At 33.3% G+C, this 16,250-nt stretch overlaps 1 protein-coding gene across 1 annotated transcript in view; it reads left to right on the top strand.

The window, feature by feature from the left end:
- The window catches only part of RhoBTB (Rho-related BTB domain containing), a 62,366-nt gene extending 46,575 nt beyond the window's left edge, over positions 1-15,791 (top strand). The window contains exons 8-9 of the mRNA XM_072522112.1: positions 1,112-1,345; positions 1,512-15,791. Coding sequence (XP_072378213.1) covers positions 1,112-1,345; positions 1,512-1,805 — 528 coding nt within the window. The 3' untranslated portion in view covers positions 1,806-15,791. The remainder of the gene's footprint in view (positions 1-1,111; positions 1,346-1,511) is intronic.
- Positions 15,792-16,250: the final 459 nt, after the last annotated feature.

The following is a 16,250-nucleotide window of genomic DNA, read 5'->3' as shown; positions in this document are numbered from 1 at the left end:
TTGCTTTCAGTTATACGAGCATCACTCTTGCTGAGATTGTGATGAAGTTGTCAACAGATTTTGCCACTTCTCTTGTCAATATAATGCCGACACATATTTCATGTTTGCCGTTATCTATTCCAGAATAGTAAACGCGGTGTTCCCCGATATTTGTGGTTCCCGAACCTGGCCAACGCATTTCGCTTATTTCTAGAATATTTAATTTCATGTCTGCCATTTCTTGTATTGAATTATGGATTTTACCTTCCTGTGCCATGATTTTCACGTTCCGTGTGCCTATTCTGATGTCTTCTTTGCATTTTAATCTTTTTTTTATACCTGTAACTGCTCCTCCCGGAGATCCGATTGAGATGCTTACTTCGGAATTGAATTTTGCTGCAAGCATAGCCATTTGATTCTACTAGGACTTATCCAATTTTTATCTTAAATGAGGTGTCTTGTCCCAATCTTTCTTCCTCATCTCTATGCCGTTGACCGCTTCCACGGTTCTTCCGCCTTTGAAGCCAGTTTCCCAACTCCAAGACAAAGGCTCCACCCGAAGCTGTTGGCAAGTAAACGGGAGATTGCTTGTACCGGCAATCGCTACTCTATATAGTTGGAAAAGACTTGAGGTATTTTGCAAATACTAATGCTTTTTGTTCGTTGTTTTTCGCCCACCTTGTTTATTTCTTATAGGAGGCGTTTGAATAATTGGTCTCTTTAAATTATTGGTGGTTTTCCATAGTGACTATTCAGTACTAGAGTCATCTGTCAAATGTATCAGGGATTCGCTGATGGATTTATTCTTAAGTTGCTTAATCTCTCTCTTTAGTTGTGAGGCAAGTTAATTTCCTTTTTTTCTGCCTTGTGGTGCTCTGGTTAGTTGCCATTTTTTTGCTCTTCTTTTTTCATAGACTAATTCCAAGATTTTCTTAGGGTAGTTCTTTCGTAAATCGTATTTTTGCTTGTCTTCGACAGTGCTTCAAATATTTGGGAGAATTTGTTATTAACTTTCTCAGCAGAGCAGACCGGACCGTTTAAGTCAGAGCTTTCATGCCTGATCCAAAATAGTCACAAATTCGTGAAATATACTATATAGTATATGAACGGATTTAATCAATTTTAATTTCAGATTGAATTTCCGGGGGTGAGGGAATACACTTTTCACAAATTACTTTGTTTTCTTTACACGGATGAGGTGCCAGAAGTGTCGGCAGTGCGCTGTGTCAATCTACTGGAGCTCGCGAATAGATTGTGCCTGCCCAGGCTTGTCAACTTGGTGGAAAAGCGAGTTATTGAAGATTTGGAAACTCTGCAGCCGTCTGAAGCCATTGAACAGTGTTTAAGACTGCTAGAACCCGTTAAGGTAATAATAATTTCGTTTTTTATTTTGAAAGAAAGCGTAATTTAGATCTCTAAATGAACCATCGTATATTTTTCTGGGAGTTGAATAAGAATATGGAAACAAACTATGTTTTTTGCTCTCTTTTCGATGGTATTGAAGGAAGAAGTAACATTTCTTTTGATTTCAGTTACACAACGGCCACCAGCTTGCCGACTGGTGCATGAACCATCTCTGCATCAACTACAACAAACTGTGCAGGATGTCTCCCCGCAGTCTACGCTTGTTGCATCCGGACAACCAGGCCTATCTGGTGGAGCATCGCTGGCCGCCTGTGTGGTACCTTAAGGACTACGATTATTATCAAAAATGCCTGGCCGAACGCGACAAAGAGTTAAAGCCGGCCAACAACACGGGGTCTAGCTGTCTCTGTTTCTCTCGCAAATCAGAGTCCGACCCGGCACTGTCCTCAAGCCAACTCTGACCTTGACTGTGACTAGAACTATCCAATATTTTGTCTATTTCTACAAGAAATTTAGAAAATTGAGGTTTAACATTTTTCACAAATAGTTGAAACAGTTATTGCTAAAAACCCTAAGATTTTTGTACAACAAGCAGTACTTACCAATTGATTTTTTCTGTTTTTTACACAAGCTACTCTCAAATATATTTGCCAATAAGTTAATAAAGACCTTAGTGAGGATTCCATCCTTATTACTGTTGTAAAATGCAAAATAATTAAAAAACCGACAACGTTTTCTTTGTCTTTCGGCAAGTTTCATATAAATCCCCATCCATTTCGTCATGGTAATCAACGGTTCTCTTCTTAGCAAAGAAAGTTCATTCAGCCCATGCTACAAAACCAGCTTCGCTTTCAGCATGAAGAAGAACCAACCGAGGACCTCTTTGGGTTGGAGGTTTCAGTCCAGTAGAGAGCTCTTTTATGAAGGCATCTCGCGGATTTTTGATCGTTGTGTCCCTCCATTCCTTTTTGACTGAAGCACCGACGTTAATCCAAGACTCATCAGTATGAACAAGGTTTACATTATTCGTCTTCCTCAATGTTTTTATTTGTCTGAAATACTTGAGTCTGCAGGATATGATATCTTTTCTTTTTTAGTAATAATGAAAATTAATAACAGTTTTCAGAAATTTTGATTGCAAAATTATTTTGCAAAAACTACTTATGCGATTATGCTGAAGTTTTGTGTAGTGTTTTTATATACTAAAACGATTTTTTGGGTAAATTTTGAATGTACCATGTTTCTTTTAAATACCTAAAAAAATTATTGAAAAAACATTGATTTTTGACCCTTTTGTACTGGTTTTTGCTAGTTTTGCAATACTAATAATTATTTTTTCAATTTGGAATTACTTCTATCTTGTAAGGAATTTCATTACAATTTTTTCTAATATGTATAGCTGTCGAGATATAGCAACGAAAAGGAGAAAAAACATTGAATTTCTCTCATTTTTTACAAATTGGTTAATAAAAAATTCATTTCTCATATTTTGAAGCGATTAAGGCAAAAAATAGATACCGTCTCATTTCACTTTTGTAGGGGCACCATATTTGTTTTATCTCTTTTGTTAGCCTTTAAACGATTAGTGTATAAAAACTAAAAAAGAAGTTGAACATTTTATACCATCAGTACTGAAAAAAAAAACATGTACAACGGTATTTAGCACTAACTTGTTCGATTTAGCTTAGAATGTGACTAGTTCATGGGTAAGTAGCCACTTCTAGTATTTCTAATTAACAGAAAGAAGTTTCTAATGTTTAAAGTTAAAATTAGTAATAAAAACACGACTTTGAATGAAGATAGACACAGAGATTACTTAAGAAAAATGTCACAGTCTAAGCATAAAATTTTATTGCGATGCACACGACGTAAGTAGCTTAGATTAGGATGAAGTTTGTACTATTAAAGTAAATATAAAGATTTCTTAGATATTTTTCCTTACTTATTACTACTATTGCATATACGAGGGTGACTTGAAAAGTTCTAAATCATTTACTTTACGTTACGTTAGCCATTTAGTTAGTGACGTCAGCGAATTTATTTCGTAATTTTACCTTTACCTTTAGTACCGTCCATATTAATTTACAGAACTTGGATTAGCGATTTCACTATAAATACGGTTATATTTTCAACCAGAAGACAACATATTGATAGCCACAGCTACTCTGAACGTATTGGTGATAAATATATTACAAATTTATCATCAATACGTTGGTGTTCTGAAAAAAATCACACAAATCCGCACTCTACATTGTCTTATAGTAGTATAATCTAAAAAATAATCGTCCACCCAAAGAAAAGGCAAATTTATCCATTATTCCATACAGCTCACCGATTGTAGCCTGGTTAAGTCCAAACAGTCGTATTTGACAGTGTACTTCACATAGATCTCTTTAGATCGTTTGGTATGTGTTTTGGATATCGAGTATCTATCGAAATACAGTTCCAGCAACAAGCCATATAACTTAGAACACCTACGACACCGAGCAAATAAGGTTATCTTCAAAATGTTTTGACAGTGCCCATCAAACGATAAACAGTACAAACTTCGTCCTCAATAACTTTCTACATTTCTTGTAATGTAAATTATCTTAGATATTAAGTGGTAAGGTAAGAATGTGCAGGTATGATGTAGAATATTTGCTCCAATATTTTAGTTGAGAGGTACGATTTAAAATCTAATGTCAATCTGTCATTGTGCTGTCATTTGTCATTTATATTTTTTAAGAGCTCTTTAAAAATTTATATCGGTTAAAAAAGTAGAATTTTTTTATAGAAATTGCAAACCTATGCATTGTAACAAAAAAAATCATCCATTACTTTTTAAGAAAGTAGTTTTTTTGTTAAATAATTAGTATTTCTTGCCCATTATTCATGATTATTCCTCTATTTTCAATTAAAGAAGAAGATTTTACAGGTAACGATATGATACTTTGATGCAGAATAATAGTTTATATGGATAAAATTACAAAACTGTGGAGAAGAGTGGAAAGATAAGTGTTATCCAGCGTTGGAATTTGAAGAACTGAACTATTATATTGAAGGTTGCACTTTTAAGAGGAAGTGAGAGAGCTTGTTTTTATATCGACAACCGCACAGTGGTACACCATTCACGAAGGAGCCCAAACAATAACAAGCTCTTGTTGACGAGGTTGCCTTCATAGAGAGAGAGCTGGTAGACAAGATTGTTGACAAGAGAATTAAAAAAAAATTACGTAATTGATAAAATTGTCTCCTAGCGCTCGGATTATAAACTGTGGAAGATATAAAATAGGTATTCAATATTTACTGTGTTGCCAGATCTAAACGGAAAAGAGTAACATAATGTCAAGTTACGATAAGAAATGTTATTCATTTTCAAATGTAAGCGAGAAAACATTTTAGAATATAACAAATTTGTCTATATGTGCTCTATAGATCTCACTAAAGCCATTGACTTCGTAAGATTAAAAGTCTCAAGATTCGATCAACTCGATGTAAGTGTTGTAATTTAAATGTACGTATTTTTTTTTAAATATTGTCCATTGGCTCTTGGACTATAAACTATGGAAAGTATTATAATCAACATTTGCTGCGTTGCCAGATTTATTGAAATGTAAACATAATCTGTGAATTAAAAGAAAAAAATATCTCTATATTGAGAATTCGTTTTTCATTTTCAAATTTAGTTGGGTAATTTGTGGATAGTGTGTCCATTTTTACGTAGCTTCTACAAAATATAATGGGAAATATGGATATTTGGGGTGATCAAAGAACAGATATTTAATTTTTTGGACTTTTGTACCTCATCTTTACCCAGTTAGAGCCACTTACCCATTTAAATAAGAGTAGACTCTTACTAAATATATTATTAACTGTACCTTTTTGTTGTCAAATATGCAATCTTGCCTCTCAACCATGCACATGTAAGTGTAAGTAAGCATTGTCTCATCAGAAAGCTAGACTGACTTGAACAATCGCAAGATATTTAACTCTAGGTTATATATTACCTGAACAAGGTCAATTTTCGCTAATATATAGATGATAATTATTAATATTGTACAATAATATGGTCGACATATCTCGCAAGTTCAAACTTTTTGCTAAAACTGGTAAAGCTTCTATTTTACATCAAGCTTATGGTTGTTAAATACGGTGCGTTTGTTTGGACGTCACGTGATAGGTTTTTGAGGTTAGCTTAAGATTAAGATAACTTACTTCATCTTGTCCGAACAAACTGTTTATCGAGAAGTAGCCACAAATCTTCGAGGGTCACTTGTCAAGCCACGCTCATTAGCCACACTCTGTTAAATGTTCAAATCTGCAACTCTACCCGCTCTTCTGGAAAAAAAATTTAAATTAACTGAATTGACTGTACTCTTCACACAACAGTCCATTTCGCTAAAATTTCTAGAAGTATAAACTTGACAAAACTGAAGGGGTATATACTAGACGGCAAGGACCATTATTTTTTATGACGAGCAGGATAACGATATATTATTTCACCTTTTTTTCGTACCATATCTTCATTGGACAACGCCCATCATTCTGGTTCACAGAAGTTTTTCTACAACGACTCTGAATAGTTTTCTTCAGGTCGGCTCTTCTTGGCTGACCACGGCTTCTTTAACTTACTCAGCATTATAGCCTGAATAATTTGTTACCTATACCTACCTATCTCCAAATCATCGTTTTCAAATTTCTACTCTGCATTCTAATGATATTTATGGTATTCTATACGGGAATTCTGCCATTGGTTCTCTAAATAGATGGTTAATACAGATATTGAATAACGGCGAGAAAACACATCCCTGTCGGTTTTCTTTATCGATATTGAATGTCCGAAAAACAAATAATTTTTTTGTGATCCGGTTATGGTTAACTTTGTTGGAAGTTTTTCCGTAATCTATAAACCAGGCAAAGATACCATTAGTTCGTTTAACTAACACTTAACTGTACTGAATTAAGCTTATCTAATTCAAAAGCCATTTCTAAATCTCTATTATCACCAGAATGTTTTTTGAAGTCTATAAAGGAGATGTACACAGGGTTATTGACATCTCTACATTTCTGAACCAGCAATTGCACGATGAATAAGTGCCTCTCTTGTTCCAAGATTATTATGGAAACCAAATTGCGTATCACTAATTTCTCCTTCAATTCTAGCATAAATTCTGAAGTGAATTATCCGAAGAAAGATTTTTAAAACGTGACTCATAAGACTGATTGTTCTTTAGTCGAAGTACTTTTTAGCATTTCGTTTTTTGGAAGCATCACAAATAGAAAGTTAAGCCAATCTGCTGGTATTTGCCTCGTTTCATGTACTTTATTTAAAAGGCTAAAAAGTGATTTTTTTATTTCCAAGAATTTTTAGGTATTTCTGTTGGTATTTCACCTTGTGCTGTAGCTTTTCTGTTTTTGGCTATTTTTATTGCATTTTCTAATTCTTCCATTTTATAGGGGGCGTGTATGATGTCCATTAATCGATATTTTCATTGCGGGGGTTAGTATCACGCTTTGTTTGCTATCTGGTGTTTTTGTGTAGTATCGAGACCTTGAGCTAACGCCACATCAATCTTTGCAGGATGTCGCAATAATGTGTCGTATTTAACTCTAAAAGACTCTTTATAAGTATTTTAACGCACTAGTACTTCGGTAAGATACGTACGTCGGATATTAGTCTCAAAAACAGCTATAATTCAAACTCCAGCTTATTTTTTTTCTATCAGTACAAACAAAAAAAGTATTTTTTGTAAATTTAAAGCTAAAACTAAATCTATTCAAATGTACAATATTTCTGTATATTCTTTTTATCCTCTTTTTGTCACTAATCCGGATAGCGAACCATCGATAAGGAAAAACTTATAACATATATGTTTCCTTCCTTTTTTTCTTCGCTCTTAAACTTACAAGTTCTTTAAATTCATACATAATCCTATTTTAGGACTATCTAGTAATCACTGTTGTAATAAGAAAAAAGTCGATAATATGTACAGTTGCAAATATTTTTACTAAAATTATAAAACTGTTACATAATTTTCCTAAAAAAAATGTCAACTAGCGCCCTGACTATAAACTGTGGAAGATATAGAATATTCGACATTTAGTGTGTTGCCAGATTATCTGCTTTATGTCCATTTATTGGATTTCTAAGCCCGTATATAAAATTTAGGAAGACAATGATGCTAATTTAAAACTATTCATTGGTTCAAGATCCACGTTCATCATTGTAATAAGATAAGCAATCAACGAAAAAGCTTGATTTAAAAAGCAAAGCAAACAAAATTTTGCTGAAAAACTATGAAATATTTAGCGTTATTTTTCTCTGCTCCCAGTTGAATCTATTATGTATAGCTGTTTGTTGGAACTGAGAGTAGAGCAAGCCAAGCCTCTGGTTAAAAGGAAATATGCACATATTTCTACTGGATTGGAAAATGGCTTCACTGCAGCATTCTATTATAAATAATAGTAAGCATGAGAACTGCTTTCCTGGGTAGATATTTTAGGATTCTCCCATCGCAATTGCAAGTTAATTCACAGAACATGTTAAATTCACCTTCATCATCGGATTGTGTAGCCGCATTAAAAATTTTAAAAATACAATTTTTATGATGGCGCATAACTTGCCAAATGTCGACAATGAATAGGAGGAGGATGAAAAATCAAACTAAACAAACTTAACTGAATTGAACTATAAAATCGATCATTTTAGCAAAATTCCAAATTTTTAAAAAATTATTTACTCAAAAAATATATCGGTAAGATTTAAAATGACAGAAAGAGGATAAAACGATTATTGAAAAGAACCATTAAGTCCACACAAATCTTTATATATTTTGAACTTAAAGTTGTTTATATGTTGTTCCAAAATCCTTAAAGCAAAAATAAATCTTTTCTTATCAAACTCAGATAAAATGTTGAACAGTGCATAATATTAAGGACACTTTACCATACTAAGTAAAATCGTAGACCTATTGAACTAGTTATACCGCAATTCTACCAACTTTTTCTCAAACTAATCCGTCGTACTTTGCAAAACTAAAACTAATGTGTGTAGAATTTTAACCAGCACCTTTGACTTTTTTTTATTTTGGTTTTTATGAGTGTCGATTAAATGTTTACAGAACTGATTAAATTTCTTCTTTGTTGCACAAAATTGTTGTGTTTTAGGGAGAGTATCTAAATTTGCGAACAAAGTGATAAGAAGCTTAGGTAACTAGAGAAAAGATCAGTACCAATAGCAGTTCCTTAATAAAAGTTAAGAGTTAAATTATTTTTAAAAACATAACTGTCTGCCAAGAGTACCAAGCTGTTCAACGACTTAGCTACATTATTTTACGTAATTTCTCTAAATACAAAAAAAAGCTTCTACTAACACCTCCAGATAACAGTAAACGAAATTCCACAGATTGTGGAATTTCGTTTCGAATTTCGTTGAAAACCTAAATGTTTATTACAGGTGACTTTAACGCCCGTGTTGGTGATGACGACATACTTAGTACCAGGGATAAAACAACGATATAACGAAGATGTCAGGAAAGAAAACGGTAATCTTCTGACGGACTTCCACAGCGTGTTAACTATACTTTAAAATGTATGTATGTATAGAGTTAACAGGCCTTTTGCTCATTGCTGTATAGATAATTACCATCGTTTTCTGTTCTTAGCTGGCAGCTTTCAATCTCTGATTCCCATCTCTCTGACATCTTCCACCACTACATCTATCCATATTTCTTTCTTGGCCTTCCTCACTTTTTTTTGCCCCCAATTACAAATGTCCGTGCCATTCCAGTCTGCGTTTTTTCAGTACTTTTGTTATTATAGGGTTAGCATACAATCTGTACACTTCTACGTTAGTCTCCTTTTCTGCTTTTCCACCACACGTTCTGCGAAGTAATTTACTTTCCCATGCTTCAAACCTGTTCTGTATGGTTTTGATCATAGTCCATGTCTCGGCAGCGTATAGCATTGTGGGTCTAATTATAGTTTTGTACCTATACTTTTATTTATTTATTACGAGATACATCTTTGGTCTTAATTATTTTGTTCATGGCCCCAGCACATCTGTTGCTCTTGGTCAGACTCAGGTTGATTTCAGTTTCTTCCTTACATGTCTGATCAGTATGGGTATCTAAGTACATATAATCATATATATATTTAGGGATTCTACAGTATTCACTGCCTTCCCTCGCTCAACCGTTTCCATCTCTCTCTGTTGTTCCATTCTCCATCGTTTAGTCCTCTCTTACTCATGGCGTCGTCTACTTCGTTTCTCCAGGATTTTCGGGGTCGTCCTCTTTTCCTCCTTCCTATGGGGCTCCATTCGGTTATTCTCTTTATCCATCTGCTGTCGCTAGCTCTTCTTACATGTCCATACCACTTTAGTCTTTTTTGTTCTATATATGTTAGTATGTCTGTTTCTATTGATGTTCTTTGCTTTATTTCGTCATTACTTCTCCTATCCATTCTTGTTACTCTGCAGCATCTTCGCAGGCATTCCATCTCTGTTGCTATTATGTTACTGCTGTTTTTCTTGTTTATGATCCAATTTTCGGCCCCATATGTCATAATACTTCGCACTAATGTTTTATAAATCTGCGTTTTTGTCTTCATATTTAGGTGTCTATCCCACCATACTGAGTTAAGTTGTCGGATTGCTGTTCTTGTTTGTCCTAATCTTTGTGTAATTTCTTCCTCTGTTGTTGCCTTTTTCGTGATTATAAACCCCAGGTATTTGAATTTATCCTTTCCTTTGATTGTTACGTTGTCATCAATCTGTAGATCTTCTATGTCTTCTTCACTTGTAGATAGGTACTCTGTTTTCGCGAGGTTAATATCTAGGCCAGCCTTGCTTTATTCTTCTTGTAGTTTCTTCATCATGTAGCTGAGGTCGTCTTGGTCTTGTGCAATCACTACTTGATCGTCTGCAAAACTTAACGTATATAGGTATTCGTTCCGTACCGGTACTCCCATGCCTTCGCATTTTCTTTTCCATGTAGTCAAGGCTTTCTCTAAGTATATTTTGAATAGGGTTGGAGATGTGGAACAACCCTGCAGGAGCCCTTTTGTTGTGGTGAAGTCTCCTATGATTCTTGTTCCCATTTTAATGGACACTTTATTTTCTTTATACAGAGCTTTTGTAGCTTCTATGAGTTCCGTCTGTATTTCTAATTTGTACATTGCCTCCCATAGTTCTGACCTTGGTACAGAGTCATACGCCTTTCTCAGATCCACAAATGCCAAGTGTATACTTCTATTTTTTGCTTTTTTCTTTTCCAACAGTTGTTCCAGTGTGTATATGTGGTCTATGCATGATCTTCCTGCCGTGAAGCCTGCCTGATCCTCCCCGATTTTGCCTTTTATCGCTTGCTCTATCTTTTCTTGCAGTATCTTCCCATATAATCTTCCTATTGATGATATTACGCTTATTCCTCTGTAGTTTTCGCATCGTTTTCTATCTCCTTTCTTAAATATAGATCTCATATATGCCTCCATCCATTCCTTTGGGAGCTGTTCTCCATTTATGGCTTTCTGAAATATCCATTTTATCATCCGGTGTAATTTTTTTGATCCGTATTTTATAAGCTCAGGTGAGATGCCTCCAGGTCCCGGTGCTTTCTTATTTTTGATTGCTTTTATGGTCGTTCTCATTTCCCTATCTGTTATTTCTATTTCTTGTTGTGGGAATCTGCTTCGTCTTCGCCTGTTTTCTTTTCCAATGAATTGTGGTCTTTGTTCTGTTAATAGTTCCTTGTAGTAGTCCTTCCATTCTTTGTCCTGTATATTTCCCAATTTAATTTTTTCTTTTGAGTTTTGTTTCAATCCTCTCAGTACTTTCCATGACTCCGAAGTTCTTGTACCTCCTATATATGTTTCAATATTTAAGCAATGCATTTAAGCATCCACTGTTAAAACCTAAATGACATGACGACGCCTGCTGTATTTTGTAAAATTTTGTAAAATACAAGCAACATGTATATTTGTAACATTTATTTTTATTTCATTATTACAAACAATGAAGTTTTCTTTATATATTTACATTTAAATTTACATAGAAGTATTAAACAGTTTCATTTACGGTCTTGAGTTCTTTACTAAAACCACGGAAAGTCCTAATAATATTAAGCAACAAGTAACTGGAAGAATTCAAGATTCCGTTTTCCACTGGACATTTACCAACATCCACCTTCTCGAATTCTATAACTGATCCATTCTCCACCTCCAATTTAAAGGAGCCCCTGGTATTTATTCCTTTTTTCTTGAGATTTCCATGTATTTTGATTTATTAATATTGACTTTCAGTCCCATTTTAGACCTTTCCCGAGTCAGTATTTTTGTTATACTTGCCAGTTCTTTTCCATCTCTTGCAATGAGAACCACATCATCAGCGTACGCTTTTTCTAGAACTATATTGAATACCAAGGTAGAGAACAGATTTTTCCCCTTCGAATTCTTCTGAGACTGTACTGTTACATTTCACAGCCCAAATGGTTTTTCTAATTGTCATTTTTACCAATCTTACTATTTTTTCTGGTACGTGAAATTCTTTTTAGCGTATCTATTAGTTTGTTTCTGTCTATTGTATCGTAGGCGGCTTCGTAATCAATGAAAAGTACTTGTGTCGAAATGTCGTATTCATAGCAATTGATCAAGATTTGTTTTAGCATAAAAATTTGATCGGTTGTTGATCTTTACTTACGAAATCCTCTCTGGTATTCCACTATATTCTTTTCCACACATATTTCTAATCGTTATATCGTGTATGGGAATTGTAATGGACTTGTTCCATTCTTGGGACATTTCTTCGGCATACCACACTTCTACTATTAGCTCACGAAGTTGGTCTCGCAGTCTCTCCCCTATATTTTAAGTTCTCTGTCACAATGGCGCTTTCCCTGAGGCTTTTTTGATTTTTCATATCTTTTATTATTTCTTCAATTTCTTCTCTTGGCTTTGGTATTTCTTCTACTACTATTTGGAGTTTAGAAACATTATAATTTTCTTTAATAGTCACTTCGCCATGTAGCAGCTCTTCGAAATGTTCTTTCCATCTTTCACATATTTGGTCTTCGTCCACTATCACCTTTCCTTGCTTATCTTTTACATTCATCATTCTTCCTTGGTAGGCTACCCAGAGTTAATGTATTTTACCTCGTTTTTTCTAAATCTTTTATTCTTGGTATGTTCTTCGACGTTGCTTCGAATACTTTAAAATACTTACTAAAAATACCTTTTCTCTCACAAAGAACATCACAAGTATACTTTTGTAAATACCAGAGGACAAATATCTATGATCGACTATATTCTTTCAAATAGAGAGCTACTTCTTTCCCAAATTCTGGATGTAAGGACACTAACATCAGCAGAGATAGAAAGCGATCATAAGCTATAGTGAAATTCACACCGAGTGTGCAATACGCTTAAAATAGGAATGCGCATTTGCCGGATTTCACGCCCTGTGCTTGACAGTCCATGGCGCATGGATTCAGAAAAGAAGCCTCGTAAAAGAATTAAAATAAAATATAAATATATAGATTTTAGTTAAAGAATACCAGTCTAACCCTTTTTATTTCGCAAATACAGATACTTTTAGATTCCATAGAGTAAAGGTTTATTAGAATATTAAAAAATTAACTAGATAATGCCTGGTTAAATTATTTACTTGGTATATAAACTTAGTTTGGTGCTTGTTAAAATTCTCAACACACTTTAAATTAAGTATAAGCTCCAAGAGGTCCGTCTAGTTTTCAATTACCTCTTATAAAGTTTTATAATCTAAAAAATAAAATATGTAACATGAGTGTTCCACTACTGTTTATTATTTTGTAACTACTCGATTAGGACCAACTTTCTAAAGGCAGCGTAGTCGCCCCTCTTTCATTGCCGCCAATTTTTATTTGTTTATGAAGTTGTTTTCGTGTTTGGAACTTATTTCATACAAAAGGGGATTTAATAAATGTTAAATAAGAAGGAAATAGTATATTCCAACAATATTTAATACGTGCTGATGGTCGTTGAAAAGACAGATAAAGAATTGCATTTTTGAAGGTAAATCATAAATAATGCAGATGTAAAATATCCCATTATATGTACAGTTCCCGTCATATAAAACTGGTACACTTTTTTTTCCCAATGTAAACCTGTGTTCAGACTTGACACAATGGTTCGTGAATCAATTCGTTGTTGCCATCACAGATAACGGAATTGCACTAAATCTAAATAAAAAAAGAACGTTTAAAAATGTTTAAAGTTTTTATATAGGTATTATTATTATCATTAACGACAAAAAACCGTATCTAATAAATTTTATTATCATCTACTGTAATTTTATAATGTGTTTGTCGCACAGCCTTCGTGAGCCCTCCTTTTCGCTGATTTGATACAATATTTTCGTTGTACTGAATTATATAAACATAAGCAGATAATTCCATTGGAATCCGCCGACCACAGTCCATCCAATCAGAAGGTATAAAAAGGCCTGAACTTGTTTATAATAAATTAATAATAAGTTAAGCATTTAAGAAGTTAATTGTTAATTGTATTTAGAGCGTTTATTTATAGTTCGGCAACAAGTATATTGTATTGTATTTTTGAAAATAAAGTTTTTAAAAACGAAAGTTTCCACGACCATAAATTTAATTACTGGCAACGTTGCCCTAGAAATTGGAATGACATATGTGACAAGATCAACTTACACAACTTGAAAAACACGATTTTTGGTTATAAGAGTTGTACCAGTTTTTTATGACGCGAACGGTACCTATAATAATAATTATTGTCAAGTAGACTCAGTTTTTAAATCTCTTACAGATGGCGCTAGTGTTAAAATTCTATTTTTTAACAAATTATATATTATTTTATACTGAATTAAAACAATTGATTGTAATGAGAATTACATTTACTTTAAAGTTTCTTTTTCCAATGCGGAAATTCTTAATGATCTTATTATAATTATGGGTGAGTAATAATACCAATTTGACAGTTGACTTAGTTGGCCTCGATCTAAGTATGTTTTAAAGTAACATTGACGAAGAGATCAAACAAATGTGCAAATAGCACTTTTCTTAACATTCACAATTCTTTAATAATCCCTACTTGTACCAAAATAAGTTCCTTATACTATTAAGCTAAACATTATTGTAGATATCACAGTTTTAGATTAAAATAGCATTGTGATTTTTAGGATATCTTCAGATAAATTAGAAAGTGGTATCTACAATATAGTTCTATAGTACTTCTTTCGAAGATCACTTTTAATGAGTTATAGTCGTTGATATGATTACTAAAAAGGCTATTGTGGAATGTGAAACTTGTGTCATCAAAAAATCTAATAGATTGTAAGGAAATTATGTATGTTATAACAGTTGATTTAAATTTGTTACAAATCGGTGCAATTTCGAATTAATAATTAGATACGTGCCTATCATCGTTCCCAATCCACTTTTCACTAAAAACTCTCTCTTCAAAAGCTATGTTAAAGATAATGCCCTAGATAGCATCCGCAGATAACAATGATATTCCTTTTAGTATTTGCACTTGGTAGTTCAATCTTAATATCGACACAGGTGCTTAAAAAGCTACTAAAAATTGACTACCGGCAGCAAAAGTTATTTTTCCTTGTTTATTTTTAATAATAAATTACATCTCGTTGATAACAGTATCATCTTTATATCGTAAATAGTAAATATATTATTTTTTGACCTTAATGCCAATTTCTCAGTTTCTAGAAATAATATTCTCGTGCACCGTGGTTACAAATTTGGTCTACCTGTTTTAGAACGAAAGCGAGAGAGATATTTATGGCGTAATTCGAAATATCAATTTCAGATCTGTGATATTATGTATTGTTTGAGCAATTTTTTCGTGGCACACGTATTTTCTATAAAGTCTTTAAGTTTGTATTGTATATTTCCTATACTTAAATGTTGAAGTCAATTGGAAAACATTTAGATATATTTTTAAGTAAGTTTTATATGCTCAGGTGATCCTTTTTACCAAATTCGGAAACTAATAAATGTATTAAAACAGAGTAACGAGAACTAGATGTCTTAAAATGGTTCATAGTTGTCAGAAACAGAAATGTTAAGTCTAGAATTGAAAATAATAAGTATTAGAATTATTTGATTTAATTATCATAGTTAGGAAAGATACCAAAATGAAGTTATGCAATCATTTAACAAAAATTTTATGCAATTAGCAATATAAGTTATACAAAAAAACTTTCAAACAACAATGTAGTCAGCTAGATAGATACATATCAAACGGAAAAGCGATTCGTAGAAAGGATCACTCTAGTTTTAATTTTATTTGATTAGTTTAATTGACAATCGACATGGTTTTGATTTTCACTTATAACATTGTAATGGCTAGAAAACTAGGTTAACCTACACGTATTCCGACACATTTACCTACTCAACAATCATGTTTGTGTGCAATAATTTGCTATTCTAATAAACATTTGTATTAAACATTGTTTGTTTTAAAAGACAAAAGACAGTTTTTGAGATTTGATTTCACGTATAATGCGTCTGTGTATCCGCTTATACGTATTTCGCTCTTAAAGGGCTCTTCAGAACGGATATTCACAGTCGCTCTGAACGTGAAAATAAATCTCTTCTGTCTTAGGAAGCAACTCTAACATGGCTTCGTATGGACGCAAATAGCGACATCTAACGACATAAAACATTGTTTGTTTTATTATTCGGTTTCCTTTGTTTTAAAATATACAGGCACAATAGTGCTAGTATTGACTAGGTGATGGTGCCCCTTACTGATATTTAGACGATTTTGACTGCTGGAAAGTAGGTATTGTTTGTAGTATATCACAGGCTTTCATGTTTAAAAAGAGATTTAGCTTACCAGACCATCAATATGACTGGTAAAACTAGACGAAATATTAAAAAGTGATAATAACTCAAACAAATCCA

The sequence above is a fragment of the Diabrotica undecimpunctata genome, chromosome 2 (genome assembly GCF_040954645.1).
Source record: "Diabrotica undecimpunctata isolate CICGRU chromosome 2, icDiaUnde3, whole genome shotgun sequence".
Taxonomy (NCBI): Eukaryota; Metazoa; Arthropoda; class Insecta; order Coleoptera; family Chrysomelidae; genus Diabrotica; species Diabrotica undecimpunctata.
Note: the sequence above shows the minus strand (reverse complement) of the source record. Positions and strands in the feature narration are given on the sequence as shown.